This window comes from Myodes glareolus, chromosome 18 (assembly GCF_982192425.1).
Source record: "Myodes glareolus chromosome 18, mMyoGla1.1, whole genome shotgun sequence".
Lineage (NCBI taxonomy): Eukaryota > Metazoa > Chordata > Mammalia > Rodentia > Cricetidae > Myodes > Myodes glareolus.
The window spans coordinates 41,653,878-41,672,134 of record NC_142043.1 but is presented as its reverse complement, the minus strand read 5'-3'; the positions used below and the strand labels follow the sequence as shown (position 1 = coordinate 41,672,134).

Below are 18,257 nucleotides of genomic sequence, written 5' to 3'. Positions count from 1 at the left end.
TAATTTTATTCAGTTTATTTAAATAAGGACAGGGCTACTTAAAAGACTATACATACAAAAACGTACATTACAAGGTCAACCTTTTCTATACTGAATTACAAAACTTACACAAGCATTTAGTAAAAGCACACTTAAAAACATGTTGACCAATTAGTAGCAACTCAACAAGGCTCAAGTTCCACAGCAGTATGTAGAGGAAGCTCTAACACATGGGGGTGAGTTAATCTACTGGCAGTTTTACTTAATGTAAGTTTTTAAAAGATTCATTGCTGTTGAATGAGTCTCTACATCAGTTTTAGAACTGTCTCTCAAAGTCAACCAAACTAGAATTTCAAATAAAAACTTCGATTCTGAAGATTTTAATACCAGCCTCATGGTAAGAGTGAGCTGCTCTTCCAGTGTCTGGCAGCTGTCTAGACCAATAAGGCTACTTTGGAAAACTATGCTGCTGTAACAGCCTTTGGGAAGCAATTTAGTGCCCTGGTGCTGCAGGGCTCCAGACTGCAGGACCCACACAGTGGTCTATGATCCCTCAGATGTAAGAGGACTGGGGTCAGACTGTCTTCACCCCTTAGTGAATGGAGTAAGGTCACAGATACAATACAACTTGCAAATCTAAGTCTGAAGCTGAGACCTAGAGAAAAAGGAGAATGGAAACGAGAGTAGGATATACACAGGTGGGAGAAAACACGGCCGACTTGCTGATGGCAGATGTGGTACCTCTTGTACCTCACAGGCTACCCACTGACTCTACTGCCATTTGTTTGTCCAACCCAGTAATCAGAACAGCTGGCCTCATTGGGACACAGAATCAGAAGCAACACTACAAACCCTATGTTAGTAAGTGAAGTTATTCCAGAGTAGCTCGGCACTCACACTGAGTCCTTCTAACCCACACGGAAACACTTCTAAACAAGACTCCCATAGTTGCTTCTCCAGATTCCCAGGGCTTGGCATGCTTCATCACATGCAGGAAGCCAGTTCCATGATCCCTTAAGGAGGCACAGAGCTCTGTGACAGAGGGAGTATGTAATACACAGTGCCTGGTTCAATGCTTCTCCACCTCGCAAACTCAAAACAGCTCAATAATATGCTGCTATGTGAGCGTAGATGCTGAATGTTCATAGTATAAACTTCAATTTGAAGCAACAATGTTACACAGTTCAGCTGTTATTACCAACCTACTCTGTAAGTTAAATATACAAATTAAAAATTAATTTCACTGAGTAACTAAAAATAAGTTCCCACTGACTTAAAACTGTCAAATGGCTAACTCTCTCTTCAAAGAGAGAAATGCCGGTGGAAGCAGAAGGGTCAACTGAATATAAAATATAATATGTCATTCTACTCTAAAAGCTGCACTTTTAAAATTTCCCTTCACAGTTACATATAGGAGCACAGTTCCCATCAACAATGTTAATTAATCAGCCCTGCAGATAACAATATATTTAAATCTTACTGTAGCATCAACAACTCATGCAACACTAAGATGCATCAAATTTGTCTTATGTGTACAAAGTCTGGAAAAAAGCAGAACACTAAAAAACTACAGGATTGCTATCTAAGAACAGTACATACCTGCAAGGCTGAATTATGGTTTGTAAGGCTAGTCAATAACTGATCTAAAACGCTTGTTTTAACAAATCAAAGTAAGGAGATGACCCTAAGGTCTACCAACAAGGTAAACAATCCAATCTCAAGATTACACATGGAAAAGGTATAAAGTATCTTTGCTGTTAGTTAGAAATATAAAGAGGGGAACAGATACTAGAAGACATGAATGTAAAGCAAATAGTATGTTTTCACTTGCCATTATTATACAAGTGGATAATGCTACTTGCACAAAAATAACCCTGCATGGGACAGCCCTGCAGGAAGCCAGATTATAGCCCAGGAACCTCGTTCAGTTAGGAGTCCACTTCTGTGCTGCACTCTACAGTGAATTCCAATTCCAATGGCCTGACAAGGATGACTGTCCACCTCCCACCACCACTGCCACATGGTCTGGACCTTCCTAATGTCTAGAATTCTAGCACCCTCATCCCATGCTCTCTGCCATCAAGTACTGCCTCTCACCTGATCACCCAGCCTGAAGACTTTGAAGTCAGTCTCATTTTAACAAGATAAAGCTCAGAAGAAATAGCTGAACTCACAACGAGACCTCAAGATGCACAAGAAAAGAATAGGCAAGACCCTGCACGACAGAACATTCTAAAACTGCATGAGTAGCTTCTGACGCTGAGAGGGAAGGGACAGCAAGCCTGACGTCCCTCCTGCCTTCTGTGGGACAACGTGGCGCAAGCAACCCAAGAGTAGAACGCTTTTCCAGCAACACCATCAACACTTTCTAGGTGAGCCCTTCACGAAAAAGGTGGTAATACTTCCCAGAATACTGAGAACTCTTATATGCTTTTGCTTGGGAAGAGAAATTTATAAAGGATGTGTACAAAGTTATATTTAAAAAAAAAAATTCTTCCCTAATTGGGACATGAAAGTCAAGACATTTTAAGGAAGGAAAGAAGGAATGGGGGAAGGGAGGAACAATACTTTTATTTTTCCCAAACCTATTTTAAACCTCAAGAAAATCCCACAGTGATCAGGACCTCAGTAAACACTGTGGACTCATCTGAAAACTGCAGCTGCAGCTCTGGTGACTTCCCAGAGGCGCCCTTCACGGCCACGTGACGTGTTGTATCTTCCTCTTTGTTTCTGGAGGCTTCAGGGCATTCTGGAAGACAGGAGCAGAACCAGTTTACAATGGCAGATGCCTCAGAACAGCTCAGAGGGGTACACACTCAGCCAGGGGCAGGCAAGGCTAAGTCACTACAAGAGCTCTGCTGCCACCTAATGGGAATGGTGCTCAATTAAAAAGTAAGTATATCTGGCTCCCATTTGTCTATTCCTGGTTCTCAAATGTTCTGCACCAGTATCTCACACACACACACACACACACACACACACACACGCACACACGCGCACACACGCACACATCCTGACCCTTATCCCACAGTAGTACCATTAACTGCAGAAGACAGAGGGACAGGCCTCTCTTGGCTTTCTAGAAGCTCTTATAGTGATTCTAACAGGAAGAGCTGATAAGTCTGGCTGCTGCAACCTGCCTGCCTCCTCCCCACCTAGCCCACCTCCTTCACCAACACCACAGTCTAAACTTCGTGAGAAACTGTGACTAAATATTACATTTCTAAATGGTACATATACACAATCATACAGAGATCATAGCAACATAAATGTCTATTTACGTTGAGTGGACCTCAAAGGCTCACTCCTCATAGTAACTGTATTTCAGATGTGGCTTACTTTTCTGCCTTTCATCCCATATTCTCCTGTCTCACAGGTGGTTAACACAAGTATGGGGCAGACTGGTGTGCCATGTATGCCCTGTAATCAAAGCGTGGTCTACCACCTAACTGGGAGCCATGCACCTGCGACTCGTGTACAAAACCCAGGCACCCACCCAGACACTTCAGTGTAGTAGAACACACTGTATGTGAGAGACTCCCCTCAGAATTCCTCTATCCTTCCAAAGTAAAGAAATCTGGCGTTTGGGGAAGAGCAGTCTCTAGGGTATGTTTTATGTAAGTACAAACAGATTTAGGTCCAGACCCAAACACTACTGCATAAATGAGCTGCCCCAAACAGTAGCATTTTGAGCATCACTAACAAGTGAGTATTTAGCTTTTTAATCCCTAGAAAGAGAACTTTTTAGGAAATCTGCCTTCCTGCACTCATTTTACACAGAAAGAAATGCAGAAAACTTTCAAAAACAATAATCATTGTAGATTTTTAGATTCCAGGATTCGAATATATGAGCAACGAGACATAAAAACCAGACTACTGTGGGTGGTGGTGGTGCCCACCTTTAACAGGTGGATTTCTGTGAATTCAAGGCCAGCATGGTCTACAGAGTGAGTTCCTGGACAGTCAGGAACACACAGAGAAATCCTGCCTCAAAAAACCAAACCAAACCAAACAGACTACCGCAGAGCTGAAGGGCAGCGAGGGGGCACTGTGGACTGCGGAGTCAAGCATTTGCAAGCCCTCTTCCCTGTAGGCATTGATGAGCCTCGGAGATGCAGCACCCACCCACCCTGGAATGGCACTCACTGAGTCATAGGGACCCCACCCTCTGCTCCTCAGCCCAGCTCAACCAGTGAGACATGCTGTGCTGCTACCAGCAGCACCGGACCTACTGGGGCAGACTGAGAGGCTGGGGAGGGGAGGGGAGGGATCGTTCTCTCAGGGCTTCAGTGGGTTCTGTGTGGATGGATCCACTAAGCCTTCCCTGCTGCAGGGACTGGTCTTAGGGTGATCCTTCACAACATCATAGTAAGGAAAGAGGTATCAGCTTAACTATCAAAATTCCACAATAGCTTGACATGGAGTCAAATTTTAAACTCTAAAACTCTTTTCAGATCTTAACCCTTTAAACAGGAAATAAGCTTGTTTTTAGCACCCCATCCCCAACAAAAGACAAGAAGCATAGTTGGCTGATCTGGGGCTGCAGAGTAGATGCTTGGTGCCATGGTCAATATGAAAGACACACTTACCGTGGTCTCTGTCTCTTCCTTAGGAGCAGCTCGCTTTAATTTTATGGGAGTAGTTCCCACAGGGGACAAAGGCGGCGACTTCACAGGACCGGAAGGACTTTTCCTATGTGTTAAGTCATGGTTCTGTTTAGTGTCATTATTACTGTGCTCCGTTTTATTGTTCATAGGCAAATTGGAAAACAATACTAGGGGTGAAACCCTCGAAGAGGAATTTGATAATTTCTGCAAGGCATCACGGGTAGAGCCTGTCTGGGCAGGGGGCTTGAGGCGCTCGTCTGCTCCATTCTCCGTCTTTTTCACTTTGATGCTTGTGCTTGTTGAGCTCCCATCGAACACGATGAGGGGTCTTTTCCTTAATCCATCCACAGCACCACTCCTGAAAGCAGAGAGACATTCTCTTGAGAAGCACCACACGTGCTGGCAGATCAGAACAATAAGCAACAAAATTTACTGACCAGACTGAGGTAAAGGGTCCAAAGAAACAGTTTTCTAGTGCTTTAAAGTAAAAAGGTATTTTTTATAATAAATTCTGTCATCTTTTATAAAAACATTTCTAAAATGTTGAGTGAGATGCCCCTCATAGTCTTGGGAATTGAATGCTTGATCTCCTTTTGGTGATGCTGTCTGGGAAGTTTAGGAGGTGTGGCCTTGCTATAGAGGAGTACCTCGGTGAAGGAGGGTGTGAGAGTTAAAGACTCCTGCCAATCCCAGTTTGTCCTCTATTTCCTGCCTACAGTTCAAGATGTGAGCTCTCAACTGTGTCAGCATGATGCCATGATCCTGTCTTGGACGCATCCTGGAACTGTAAACCCCTCTTTCTACAAATTGCTTTGATCTTGGTGTTGTATCAAACAAATAAAAAAGTATGGGAAATAAATATTAATTAGCTCCACAATAAAAAAGAGCAGCTTATTGGTACACTATCCTGACCATGCAATCACATCAATTATTGTTTACAAAGAGAAACTATAAAACAGCAACAAGACTCCCACAGTGGTAGCTCACAAACAACAAAGAGAAACCCTATTGTAGACATGAAGTGTCTCTAATGTCTGAGCATTTTATAATTAGTGATTAAAATATTTGTACAGCTTTAAGTATGAGGTTTGATGAGTCATCATAACCACTGGTTAATTAATTGGTGCATCTCAGTACTCTGAAGCACAGGACTGAATATTGCAGGAAATTATATTTGTGAATTTAAACACATATAAGCACATAACGCATAAAATAAAAACAAGGTATAGAAGATTTGAATGGTAGCCAGCACAGGGCACTTGCAGGGAATGGAGCTTGCGGGGCTGGGTACCGCTCTGGACGAACGATGGGAGAGGGATGGTGAAAGTGAAGGCAGGGGCTGTAGGGACGCTTCAGTGAGCTAATTTATTATTTACAGAGCACAGGTACTCTACAAATCTGCTGTAAACTAAGTGCATGGTGTTTATAGGCCAAGGGAGCGGGCTCATACTGTGAAACACAGCCTTATTCTTCATTCAGGCAGGGCGAGGCCTCCATGTCCACTTTCATCTTAGGTCAGTTACATCATCTGAGGGAGGGCAGGCATTATGGAGCCACAAGGCTCTAGAGCAGTGCTTCTCAACGTTCCTAATGTTGTGATCCTTTAACACAGGTCCTCATGTTGTGCTGACCTCCAACCATAAAATTTTTCATTGCTACTTCATAACTATAATTTTGCTACTGTTATGAACTGTGATGTAAATACCTCTGTTTTCCATAGGTCTTATTGGTAAGGGTCCTTCAACCTGGGTTGAACCAAGGGTCGAGAACCAAGGGTTGAAAACCACTGGCTCAAAGACTCGTACCATTTGGAGTTTGCTCTGATTCCTGTGTGGAGTTTGAGATGTGAGCCCTCAGCTGTTCCTGCCACCCAGCTTTCTACAGTGCCCTCCCTGGGATGGTGATGGGCTCTCTGCCCTCTGGAGTCATAAGCCAAATAAACTCTTCCTTCCACAAGCTGCCCTGGCCATGGTGCTTTATCACAGCAACAGAAACACAACTAATAGACTGTGTGGCACCTTGGGCAAGTTAGGGCATTCCTCTGAATCTCAGTTTCTCCACACAAACAATAATGAGTTCAACAAAACAGGACACTTCTAAATCCTTTCAACTATAACGCCCTGGTTCCAGAGCCAAATTGTAAAATTCTGGGTATGTGCATGAGTGGGGTTGGGGCAGGGGTCAAATGGTGCTGGGTATCACACCCAGACCCTGTGCACTGTCTAGGTAAGTGTTCTACAGCTAAGCTGAAACTCGGCCCCCAAACCGCTAATTGTTAAAATAGAGCCAAATCTTTTCCAAACAATACCCAGCGGCTGTCACACGAAGTTTAGCTTTGAAGGAAAGTATGATCAGCACTCAAAGTTTTGCTCATTACTAGGACAAGTGCTAATAATACTGCTTGAGTTTATGAATATAAACAAGTAAACAAAATGAAAGGTATATTTAACAGTTAAGAGGCTTGTGAAAGTTCCACTATGTGCAGCCTGTACTAACATCACTCCTGCGCAAAGGCAAGACTACATCCGTATTCCTTTTCCCCAAGACTGAGAGCATACATATATCCAACTACTCACACTGCCCAATGACCTCAGCTAAGAGACTCAGGAGGGATCAAAACTACTGATTAAGTTAGACTTACAGCCTCCTTGTCTCCCCAGCTCTCCAGTCCTCACCCTCTTATCTCTAGTGCACTGCCTATGACAGAGCCTTACATAGAGTAGAGAAAGCCCAAGTAACTGATCAATACTATTACATATTACATAATACATACATAATATACATAATACATATTAGAGCAAACACTCTTTAGAATGCCATCCTCACCAGGTAATAAGTAACATTCATTAGTACTATGTGATTTTCTTTTAAAAAATAATTTGCTTACAGTTTTATGATAATTTTTCTGAAATTTAAGTCTTTTAAGAATTAAACGACAATGCCCAAAGTTAGGTAACAGATTCTTCATTTCCACATTAGTCAAGTCTTACCTGACTCCTCTTTTTCCTCAAAAGTCAACAAATACTACTGGTTCTACCTACAAAATACATCTAGACCCTAGTCCATCAAATCACCTACTTTAGTCAAAACTATCGTTTATTGCCTGGGTTATAGAACTGAACTCAGTTCTCAACTGAGTTCTGAAACCATTCTTGAAACTGTCCATGTTAAATTACTTCTTAGTTCAGTAGGGAGGGTGATCCTGTTAAAATGCTGTCTAGTGGGGTCACCACTACCACTACCTCAAAACCTTCTCACTGTTTCTCATCACAGAAGAAAGCCAAAATCCCCCAAATCCACAAGCTTCACTTGAACCCACAATCCCTACCATTCACTAATAGTAGATGTTTTATCTCCATCTCTTTCCAAACCTAGACCTGATACGTGGCGGGCACTCTGTAGATCCAGGTTCTCAGAGAGTGGAATAAGAGACAAATCTCTACTTCTTACAGGTCTATCTACTGAAATGTCACTCTGTAATGAAGCAGTTCTTGGCCATTTTACCCAAAACTGCCATTACCTCTCTAAGGTTCACCTGTCTCCATAGCATATATTCAACTTGATGGAGTTTCTCTCAATGAAAGCAGGAAAGAAGGAATGTCAACATTGTCGGCTACAGCAATCACAGTACTTGGTGTTCGATTAACAGCTACCAAATAAATGTCTTTTTTTTTTTTTCTGCCTAAGTTAATCTGGTAGGAAAAAAAAAACAAAAACAAAACCCTTCAGTCATGAAGGATTAGATGAAGCCATGAAACCTAAAACCACTAGAAAGTACCTTTTGGTCTCAATTTTTACTTCATGTTGTTCTCTTTTCTTTTCCATCATCTTCCCCCATCTATTCTTTGGCAACTCCCTCTGAGGCAGTGGTATGGCATGCTGGACGTAAAGGTCAGTAAGGTTGTCTTTGTTTACTCTTACATCATTTTCAACAGCTATGTTCTTCTGTAGGAGAGGAAACAAAAATTATCTCAAAACAACATCTTTTATTTAAAAAACTACCTATTTGCATAACACAGTAAAAAGCATTATGCTTAAAAATAAATTATCAAACTATTTTCACAATTATATCCAGTTAAGAGTCCTATAAGGTATTATTAGATAGGGTATTAAAGACCCACTAAACTCTACAAATATTAAATTGATTCTCATCTTAGAGTGGTCACATGCCCTCACTGTAGAGGACTTCTGCCTATAACCGTCCAATTCTTGCAGGACAGGGCCATTACTGCCACCACCACCTCAATCTAAATGAAAATGGGGCATTATCTGAGAAACATAGAAAAAAGAAAGCGTATTATCCAATTCTGTCCATAAACTACTTTGAGTATCATCATCAAGGTCAAATTGGTGGGGTAGGATCTCAGCCTCACCCTGTGTTTATTTTTCTCATGTTTTTTTTTTAATGTGGGGGGGTGGGTACCTGCTTTTGTTTTTTGTTTGTTTTATTGGTGCTGGGAACTAAACTCAGTTCCTTTAAGTATGCCAAGCACTGCCTTTACCATGGAGACCCCCCACCCCAACACACACACACACACACACACACACACACACACACACACACACACACACGGACACACTGATATTTCCTGAATTGTTTTTGAAATGACAGTCTCCTGCATAGCTTTTTGAAATGAGCTTAAACTACTCCTGCAGAAGGCAACTGAACTCCCCATTCTGACGACAGTAACAGAACACCACGCCCCACATTTTCACCATTCAACTCACTATCCCACCCCGCATGCCTAAATAACCCCATTCTCTCACATTCCCCAACTTCCTCTCACCGTCACGAAGTACACTAAAGCAAAGCACATTAGCAAAAGCTGGAGAAATGTATGAATGCAAAACTGAAAAAAAATCAATGCCAGCTGGACTAGCTTGACTACTCCATTTTTTAAATATTAAATCATGTCTCCCTTATATAGTGTATTGCTGACTTTCATCTTGAATTCGCTCAGGGGTGGAGTACCCTGAAATTCTTACACAACATTCCCAGAGGATGACATTTGCCTGGAAAGCACTGAAAAGCTGGCTTCTAGCAACAGTGCTTAATTAAAACTTGCTGTCCTTAGCCGGGTGGCACAGGCCTTTAATCCCAGCACTCGGGAGGCAGAGGCAGGCGGATCTCTGTGAGTTCGAGGCCAGCCTGGTCTACAAGAGCGAATTCTAGGACAGGCTCCAAAGGTACTGAGAAACCCTGCCTCGAAGAAACAAAAAAGTGTTGCTCTTGGGTCAAGAGCAAGAATTAGTTAAAATGCACTTTCTGGGCAAATCCGGAACCTACTTAATGAGACACTGACGATGGAGGTCGGTATATGTTTATAAGTCCTCGCTAATCCTTGAGTGCTTAAAAGCTTCAGAACCACGGGTTAAAGGCCACCTTTAAAATAATGTACGGAGAACTGCAGTTAATGAAACATAGGGTAGTTAGGGGAAGAAAAAACACATGGAAAACAAAGTGTGTCACATAAAACCCTAGCGCAAATTTCATCAATTTGGATAAAACTGATCACGTTTTTCTTTGATGTTTTGCTTATTATCTTAGGTCACGCCAGCTTGGGTGGGGGGAGCAGACCACGGGAAAGCCAGGTGCCTTAAGTTCTCCTAAGGGTGACCGTGTCCAGCTAGTGATCCTAGGAAGTAAGGCCATCTCTCTGGGACTCAGTTTCTGGGTCTCTAAGGGAGGCGAAAAGCTGAGTAACAGACTATTTTTCAGATGCTCTGGATCCAGCCCTGGCTGCACCAGACTTTTCCCGTATGTCTGTTCCCCCAATCCCTCTCTTCCGTAGGCCGTTGCTTGCACAGAGGCAGCGGAGGTCGTCCGAGACGCCCTATCCGAGCTACTGAGGATTTTTTTTTTCGGGGATTCCAGCCACTCTCTCGAGGTTTCTTTGGAGCTGCGAGTGAGGCAAGCCCCACCGGATCTGTGTGGGCGGGGAGCGGCCACGAGCCTCCCCGCAGGCCTGCCCGTCCGCCCGGCTGCCCGTCGGTCCTCAATCGGGCCCAAATGCCCCACCTGCTCCAGGGTGAGAAGGAGAAACTCCTGGGACAGCAGCTCAGGGTGCAGCAGCAGCTCGGCGTCCGTGCAGCTGCGACCGCCCACATCCCCCGCCATGGTCGTCGCCAGGAGACCCCGGCCGGCTACCCACAAGGCACCGCGGCGGAAGTGTCGCGGAAGTGACATACGGGGGCGGGACTCCGGTGTCACTCGGCGCGCCCGAACTCTGCCTGATGCCTTCTGCGGAGGGTGGAGTGTGGGGCCGGCTGCCCTGGTTGAGGCAGCTCAGCCGGGAGGATGGGCTAGGATACCGAGCTCTGGGACGGCCGGGCCGGGCGGGGTCTCGTCGGAAACACGGAAGGCGAAGCCACCCGAGCGGGCCGCCATTGGTCGCGCCTCCTGTGACGTCCCATGGCAGAGGCCGCAGGGATTCTCCCGACTGCGTGGAGAGACAGAATCGAGCGAGAGGGCGGATAACCCTGACCCCGATTGGCACGTCCTTCTTTTCGCTTTTTACGATGTCTCTATCGTTGATGGCCTAATTTCCCTTCTACATAAAGTAAGCCCGATATGGCCAGGCCATAGAATTAATTCTCTGTAATCCCCGTACCTAAGCATCTAAGTTTTGTTCCCTGGAACGATACTTTAAAGCAACCAGCTCACATGTGAAAAGTGACTACCACTAGCAGAAAAAGTGGTAGCGACACAGTTATTCCGCAGAACAGCCTGGTGTATTACTAGGATGCTTGTTTCTCGGTTGGGGAAAATGAGGCACAGAAAGGGTAATTGGAGATCACAGACTGACAGTAGCGAAGAATCAAGCAAATTGCCTCTGCGCTTACTAATAATTACAATGAAGTAATAGTTTTTACTTAAGACAAAAAGTTGTTGGCTTCAACTATGTTTTAATAATTGTGAGAAGTCTGTTCTGCTTTTCTTTAATCATTCATGGAAAGAGATGAGACCTCGAGTTTTGCACATTTAAAAGTTGTACTTCATACGTGTTTTGAGCGCTTATTTTTTTATGTTCTATAATATAACCCTTTATTGGAAACCGTTGAATTGTCTATGAAAATATGAACAGCTGGGAGTGAGCTGCTAAATTATGAGATAAAGCTGAGAGACATCTTGCAAAATTTTCAAGTTGTTTATGTAATACTTTAGGGATAGGAACAATTTCAGAGCTGGGGGAAAATTTTAAAGTTGGTGTACAACACTATCCAATCCAGTGCTTTCCTTTTTGTGTCTAGGAAGCTGATCTAAAAGAGATCTTATGACCTACCCTGAAATGAGCAGTCTTAAAGCTGGTCTGAATGTACAGGATTGGAATTAAGTGCCTTAGCTTTGTAATATTGCAGTGATGTGCTATATTCAAATTAACGTTTATGTTGTCATGTAATAATGAAACCAGTTCGGGTGGCATCGTTGTCTCCATTTCCTTCACTGGGCGGTCATCTTAAGTGGCTAAAGCAGGTGCCTTTCAGGGAACCTGTACTTGAAACCAAGCCCAGTTTTCATTGCTGCACAGTCATTGGGCGAGCAGGTCTCTTGGCCTCAGTTCCTTCCTCGGGAAACAGTTGAGGAATGAGAAAATAGAGATAATACATGAGGTGTATGTATTTGTGAAGCACTGAGTGGTGTTAGAAAGGTGTTGGTCAAAGAATGCAAAGAAGGAGAGAAGGGGCCGGTTTTGGAGTGGGTCAGCCATGGATTCTAACCCCATTCTCACTCTCACTGAGGACAGCTACTTCCTCTCCCTTATAGCTTCTTATCGCCAAGATAAAATTATAATTGTCTCACACCTAAAGTATGTCAAATGCCTCTCCAGTTTCTTCCATCTTGTAACCTGTTGATTGACATCACGGGAGAGAAGGAGCAAGAAGCCAGTGTATGAAGCAACAAGTTTAATAGTCTGAAAATGTGGTCCCAAGCCCTTGCAATACTCCTTTTCCTTGTGGCTCTCCAGACCCTTCACCCTAGCTGAAGCTTCAGATTTTTCATCTGCAGACATATTGTGACAGGTAAGATCTGTCTTTTTTTTTTTTTAAAACTACTCCCACTACCCAAAGCACTTCTTGGCTTAAAATAAATCCACTAGAACTACTCTGGGTGCATCTAAAACAGAAACCACAGGGCGGAAGACAAAAAAGAAAAAAAAAAGATTATGAGAAAAGAAACTATAATGAGTTTCATATCAAACTTTTCTGACCCCAGGGGAAATAGGCTCCTGTTGCGATGCCTGCCTACTCCTCCCCAGGCAGAGCCTCTACAGAAGGAAGCTCTGGGGAGTCTACACTTTGCCAACTGTGTTTCACTGGAGTTTATTTCTTAGGCTAGTGAAAAAGCCCTAGACTGGAAATTTAAAAAAAGAAAATTGGGATCATACTTTAAGTATGTCCAAGCTGAAGGGCTGCTTCAAGAATATTTCAACCACACTAAATGACAAAGATACCAACATCAAGCTCCAAAGCAGAAGCCAGGAACCCAAAGACTGAAAATCAATTATCAATGAGGGAAAGGACTCCCGTGGGCTGTGAGAACCTAATGCCTCTGGCATCTCCTCTTGACATATATGAGCTTTGCAGTCTAGACACAGACCGGAGGAAAGTCTACCATGGTGGTGAGAATATTGTCACTGTAACATGATGGGAGCTTCAAACAGAAATACTCGTTAACATTCTGATTTGGTAACTCTAGAGAACAGAGACAAAGCCAAGGGGAACCAACCAGCCATGGGTTTCATTCACCCCTCCCTCGATGGTGAATAAGGCAAGTTCCCTGAGTTTCTAGCCACTCCCACACCAAGTTCACTAGTGTACATCATGTTGCATTTAGTTGGTTCTCAGCAGGTTTTGGTGGCCAGGATGATGAGACATGCCTTTAATCCTAGCACTTGGGAGCCTGAGCCTGAGGCAAGTCTGGGTTATGCTATGAAATCGTGTCTCAAAACGAAAAGAAGAAATAAAAATGTTTGTAGGATGAGTAATTGAGGAGAAAAATATTCTCTATGAACTTTAGGCATTGATTCTGTTTGTAGATCAAGGAAACCTTAAGATACTGTGCTACAAATGTTTATTTATGTAGTCTATGGTTTTTATGTTTGTGAACTTTGTATGTGCCCCGTGCCCAAGGAGGTCAGAATAGGGCATTGGATTTCCTGAAACTGGAGTTACAGATGGTTGTAAGTTGCCATGCGGATTCTGGGAATGGAACCTGGGTCCTCTGCAAGAATGACTAGTGTGTTTTTAATGACTGAGTTGTCTTCCTAACCTCTAGAAATGTGTGTTATTTCTCAATAATTCATCTGAGCATAAGGTAAGGAACTTTAAAGTGAAGGTAACAGTTAATGAAATGCTTCACATTCTGGATTTGTGTTTTTGCCTGCAATATTAGTGCTTCTCATTCCTCAGTGTCTTAGTGTGTACAGACACACTGACGAGTACTAGGTGGCTCACAGACACCGGAGACACATTCTCACAGTTCTGGAGTCTGGGAGAACGAAGGCACTGGAGAATTTGGCATCTAGTAAGCATCCATTCCACAGAGGTGGTGACATCTCACTGTGTCCTTCATATGGCACGTGGCAGAGGGGTAAAGGGTTCCACTCATGAACTTTATCCTAAAGGCATTGCCTCTTAATACTGTTTTCTGGGGAATACGTTTCTGCAGGAATTTGGGAGCATGGAAACATTCAGATCAGGGCACTTTTCTCACAGGTTACCTCTTTTTATCTTTTGAACTTGAGCCTCCAGCACATTGCCTGCCACACAGCAAGAACTACTAAGTTTGTGCTGGATGATTCTTAGGCACTTCCTACCTGAGCTCCATTGTCACCAAACCTCTAAAGCACATTATTTTTGACTTTGTAGTTTGGTTAGGTAAGTTTTTATTGCGCACATCTTTCTAATTTTGTGGTTTTCAAAACAGTAAGCTCCCCGAGACAGTCTGACTTAGCCTTTGACATAGCACTTGGCATGAAGGAGCTGCCCAGGAAGTAGCTGATTGAGTAATAACTGAAAATTTTATTTTGCTAGAGCTAAAGTACAAGTATATGAAATGATTATATATCATTAAATAAGCTAGTATTATACAATAAAAGCTCCCACAACCTAGCATAAGCCATGTTTACTTTTAAAATCATAAATGTCTTTAACCTGGTCTTTAAAAGTGATGTCCAAGCATGATAGATATTAGCTAATCGTCAACCATTAGATATTTTCTTAAGAATGTATACATATTAGAATCAGAGATTATTAGCATTAAAACCTTCTGGGGTTAATAACATTGCTGTGTGATAAAGAGCATCTTCAACATGAACAGGTCCCCAGTTTCACCCCAGCATCACTAGTAAGGGGCTTTTAAAGATACTTTAGTATATTAATGTTGAGCGTTAAATCACCCAATTTTTAAAAACTGGCTGAGTGCTTTTTATATTTTATATAAGAAGATAAAACAGAGCAAGCGCGTAATAGAATTGGAGTACATAGCACAAGACAGAAGATACTACCTTTTGGAAGTGTTTGCCAACTGTTGAAGCATGCAGTCGTAGTTAGGAAATGCCTCATTTTCTTTAGTCTTCTGTCAGAACACATCTTTTCACATCCTGTGAAATGTCACTGCAGTGTTTGATATGGGCCCAAGGGTTTCATTTGAGGGCTAGAGATGACTCAGCAGTTGAAGTGCCTGCTGCTCTTACAGAGAACCTGACTCTGTAAGTTCTGTAAGTTCTGTAAGTCTCTGTAAGTTCTGTTGGTTCCCAATATCCACCTGACTCACAGCCATCTGTAACTCCAGGTCCACATTTGATGCTTTCTCCTGAGCTCTGTGTGCTCTTATACCCACGTGATGCACATACATGCAAGCAAAACACTCATACATATAAAAGTCATTTTTAAAACATTCATTTGAAAATTATGACACCATATTTGTTTTTAAATGGACCCAAAAGAAACAACGTGAAGATATCTAGGCATGTTTCATAGTCCAGGCATTACCTAAAGGGAGTTCATTTGTGATGTAGATGAATCATATGTCCCAAGAACAGATGTTTCAACCACAGAGCTTGCTATTTAAAAAACCTATGGTAAGCCTTCTCATGAAGAAAATATTTATACTGGACAGTGGTGGTGCTTGCCTTTAATCCCAGCCCTTGGGAGACAGAGGCAGGCAGATCTCTGTGAGTAGACCAGTCAGTCTGATCTGCAGAGTGAGTTCCAGGGCAGGCTCTAAAGCTATACAGAGGAACCCTGTCTCGAAAAACAAACTAAAAGAGAAAACATTTATTTCTGATTTACATCTTTTTTGATTACTCTCTTCACTCCTGGGTCATCTAAAGTGGAATGTAAAAGTTGTTACATAAACTATTTTAATAATAGAGCTTAATTTTTTGTTGCAAACACACTGTTATTGAATTCTGAGTTTCTTTTTTGAATCTTACTAGAATGAGACTCAGGACAAGTCATTTACTTCTCTTTGCCTCAATAAAATGGGGAAATTGAAGTATGTACCTCGTAAGGGTAGGACAAGGTATAAATTGCTGGACAGCAGGTCCCCTCAGAAGCTAGTCTTTCTAGACCCTCATCTCCACCAGCTTTCCTCCTCTGAAAAAAAGACTACAGAATAGTGTGTTGCCCACTCTTGGGGCTTGGGGTGGCATCTTTTCTACACACTCTGGGGACAGGGCCATGTGGGTGGGGAAACTCTAAGCCACCTCAATAGCGCGCTCTCAAGTCAGGGGAAATAACTGGAGGAACCTGTCTGGTTTATTTGTTGCTGATAGTACTGATGATTCTTCCTAACCCTTAATCGGGAAACTGGGTTTTAATTCTACACGGAAGAAGGATTCTAGGATTCTTCACCACGGCTTGACACAAAGGAGTGGCCATTGATAGATAGCCCTAAAAGAAGTGGGTGGAATCGCCCCGGGGCTCCCAGCTAAGAAGGAATAACCTGCAAAGACGCTCCTCCCTCCAGGACCTGCAATCCTACATACAGCCTGGATTAGCAGTGGGCCTGGGAATCTACACGGCGTGCCCCCAGTTGGCACACTGCGGTCCAGGAGGCATCCCCACTCGCCAAGTCGGGTCCGGGCTCTCAGTCCGTCCACCCGTCTGTCCAGCAGGCATTTCTCCGAGCCTCCACCTGCCCGGCGCTGCTGTGTAGTAGGCAGCCATGGAGGGGAAAGCAGAGAAGATGAGGCTGCGCTTCCTCCGCGCTTCCCAGGCGGCCGGTGGAGACTCTGCCCTCCCGGGGGTGGCGGTAGGGGTCGGCGCCGCCTGCGCACTGGCCGGCGCGCGCTCGCCCTCCGTCCGCACCACCGAGGCCTGATGCGGAGCCCCCCAGCGGCGCACGGCGGCCTGGGCACCGGCGAGCGCCCGCCCTCCCTCCGCCGGCGCCGGGCGGCGGCCCACGTGACGGGAAGCGGCGGCGGCGGGGCCGGCAGCCCAGGAGCCGCGGCCGAAGCGGGCGGCGGGGCCCCAGGCCGCGGGCGGCGCGGGACGGCTGCGCTGCGCTGGTAAGAGGCGAGGGACGGCCTGGGGGAGCCGCGGGGGTGCGCGACCGGCCCTGGCGAGCGCCCGCGCAGGTGCAGCGGGGCGGGAGCGGTCGGGTGCCTGCATGACTGGGCCAGCTGTGCCGCCGGGGCCCGGCGTGCAGGCTGGGGGAACCTGGGGTGTTCACCCGCGCGGGGTCACTGTGTACCCTGTGATCTGGGGGTGTGTCAGTGTAAGGCAGAGGAAAATCCGAGAGACCTAGCCCTTGAACTTGCGTTTCTGGGGAGAGAGAGATCAGGATCAGGAAGGACTGTGTTGGTGCGCCTCCACCCTTCGGGTGTAAGGGTTGGGATGCGTGCTGGAATTGAAGTTTCCCGAGCTCTGTGGATTAAGGGTTGAAATCGGGGTCGGTCTCAGGTCTGAACTGAGAGACTGGGGAAGACTAGGCGGGGGAATGTTGAAGAGGAAAGAGGAGGCCTGTATCTGATCACCCTGGTCCCAGTGTTTACCACGGGTGCACCAGATCAGGGAGTTGCTCCCTAGTGGGACTTTTCCTTCCGTGGCCTTCTGCCTGACTTCTTAAGAATGCTTCATGAGGCTGTCCAATTGCCTTCTGGTCTTGCTTCTGTCAAAGGACTGTTGGTTGAGTCTCAGAGGCCGCTGCTCTGGGGCTACACCTGGGTGCTGAAGAGTTCACACTGCTTCTTAGTTGGGGACTGGAGTCCAACAGATATGATTGATCACCCCTGTGTTTTGGACAAGGCCTGCTGGGGCAGGAGGGCAGGCGGGCAACATTGGTGTTAATGTGGTGGCCTGGGAAGACACTGGGAAGGGTTGCCCTGTGAGCTGGCCTGCCTGCTGCTGGCCGGAGCATGCGGGCAGAGACCTACTGGTGTGTGCTGTGTGCTGCACTCTGTTGTTGGTGGTCAGGATTCTTTCTTGGTCAGCAAAGCTGAGGACTCACAGCTCCAGGGTCAGAAAGGAAGAGACATTTGGACAGCTGCTTCCTTTTCATTTTCCTTTCCTTTCTGCTAACCAAGCAACTACCATGTTGGTGTGGAATCAAAGACTGTGCTTGACCAGAATCCCCAAGAACCTGCCCATAGCACTTTTCCCCAGACCCTGGTTTATCACACTCTGTGGCCATGATGAGGGTGAGGCTGTGGGTGTAGATCCCAC

At 44.8% G+C, this 18,257-nt stretch overlaps 2 protein-coding genes across 3 annotated transcripts in view; one reads left to right on the top strand and one right to left on the bottom strand.

Annotated features, from left to right (window-relative positions):
• On the bottom strand, positions 1-10,764 carry Tslig2 (tRNA splicing ligase complex subunit 2). The gene is made up of 4 exons (XM_048430195.3): positions 10,606-10,764; positions 8,365-8,531; positions 4,569-4,944; positions 1-2,728 (listed from the first exon to the last, which is right to left on the bottom strand). The coding sequence occupies exons 1-4, from the start codon at positions 10,702-10,704 to the stop codon at positions 2,672-2,674; spliced, it is 699 nt and encodes a 232-aa protein (XP_048286152.1). The 5' UTR covers positions 10,705-10,764; the 3' UTR covers positions 1-2,671.
• A 173-nt stretch (positions 10,765-10,937) lies between these two features.
• The window catches only part of Tgfbrap1 (transforming growth factor beta receptor associated protein 1), a 53,569-nt gene continuing 46,249 nt past the window's right edge, over positions 10,938-18,257 (top strand). Inside the window, exons 1-2 of one of the 2 annotated variants that reach the window (XM_048430194.3) lie at positions 10,938-11,146; positions 12,416-12,608. The gene's annotated coding sequence lies outside the window, so the exon portion shown is untranslated. Of the gene's footprint in view, positions 11,147-12,415; positions 12,609-16,979; positions 17,102-18,257 lie in introns of those variants that run through there. The other variant, XM_085679624.2, reaches the window with a different exon arrangement.

What these genes read in the sequence shown, in the direction of transcription:
- Tslig2 (XM_048430195.3), bottom strand. Translation starts at nt 10,704, where the DNA reads ATGGCGGGGGATGTGGGCGGTCGCAGCTGCACGGACGCCGAGCTGCTG. An exon ending in TCCTTCTCACCCTGGAGCAG is followed by an intron (nt 8,532 to 10,605) that starts GTGGGGCATTTG and finishes CCTCTCCTACAG; the next exon opens with AAGAACATAGCTGTTGAAAA. An exon ending in GTAAAAATTGAGACCAAAAG is followed by an intron (nt 4,945 to 8,364) that starts GTACTTTCTAGT and finishes CTCTGCTTTCAG; the next exon opens with GAGTGGTGCTGTGGATGGAT.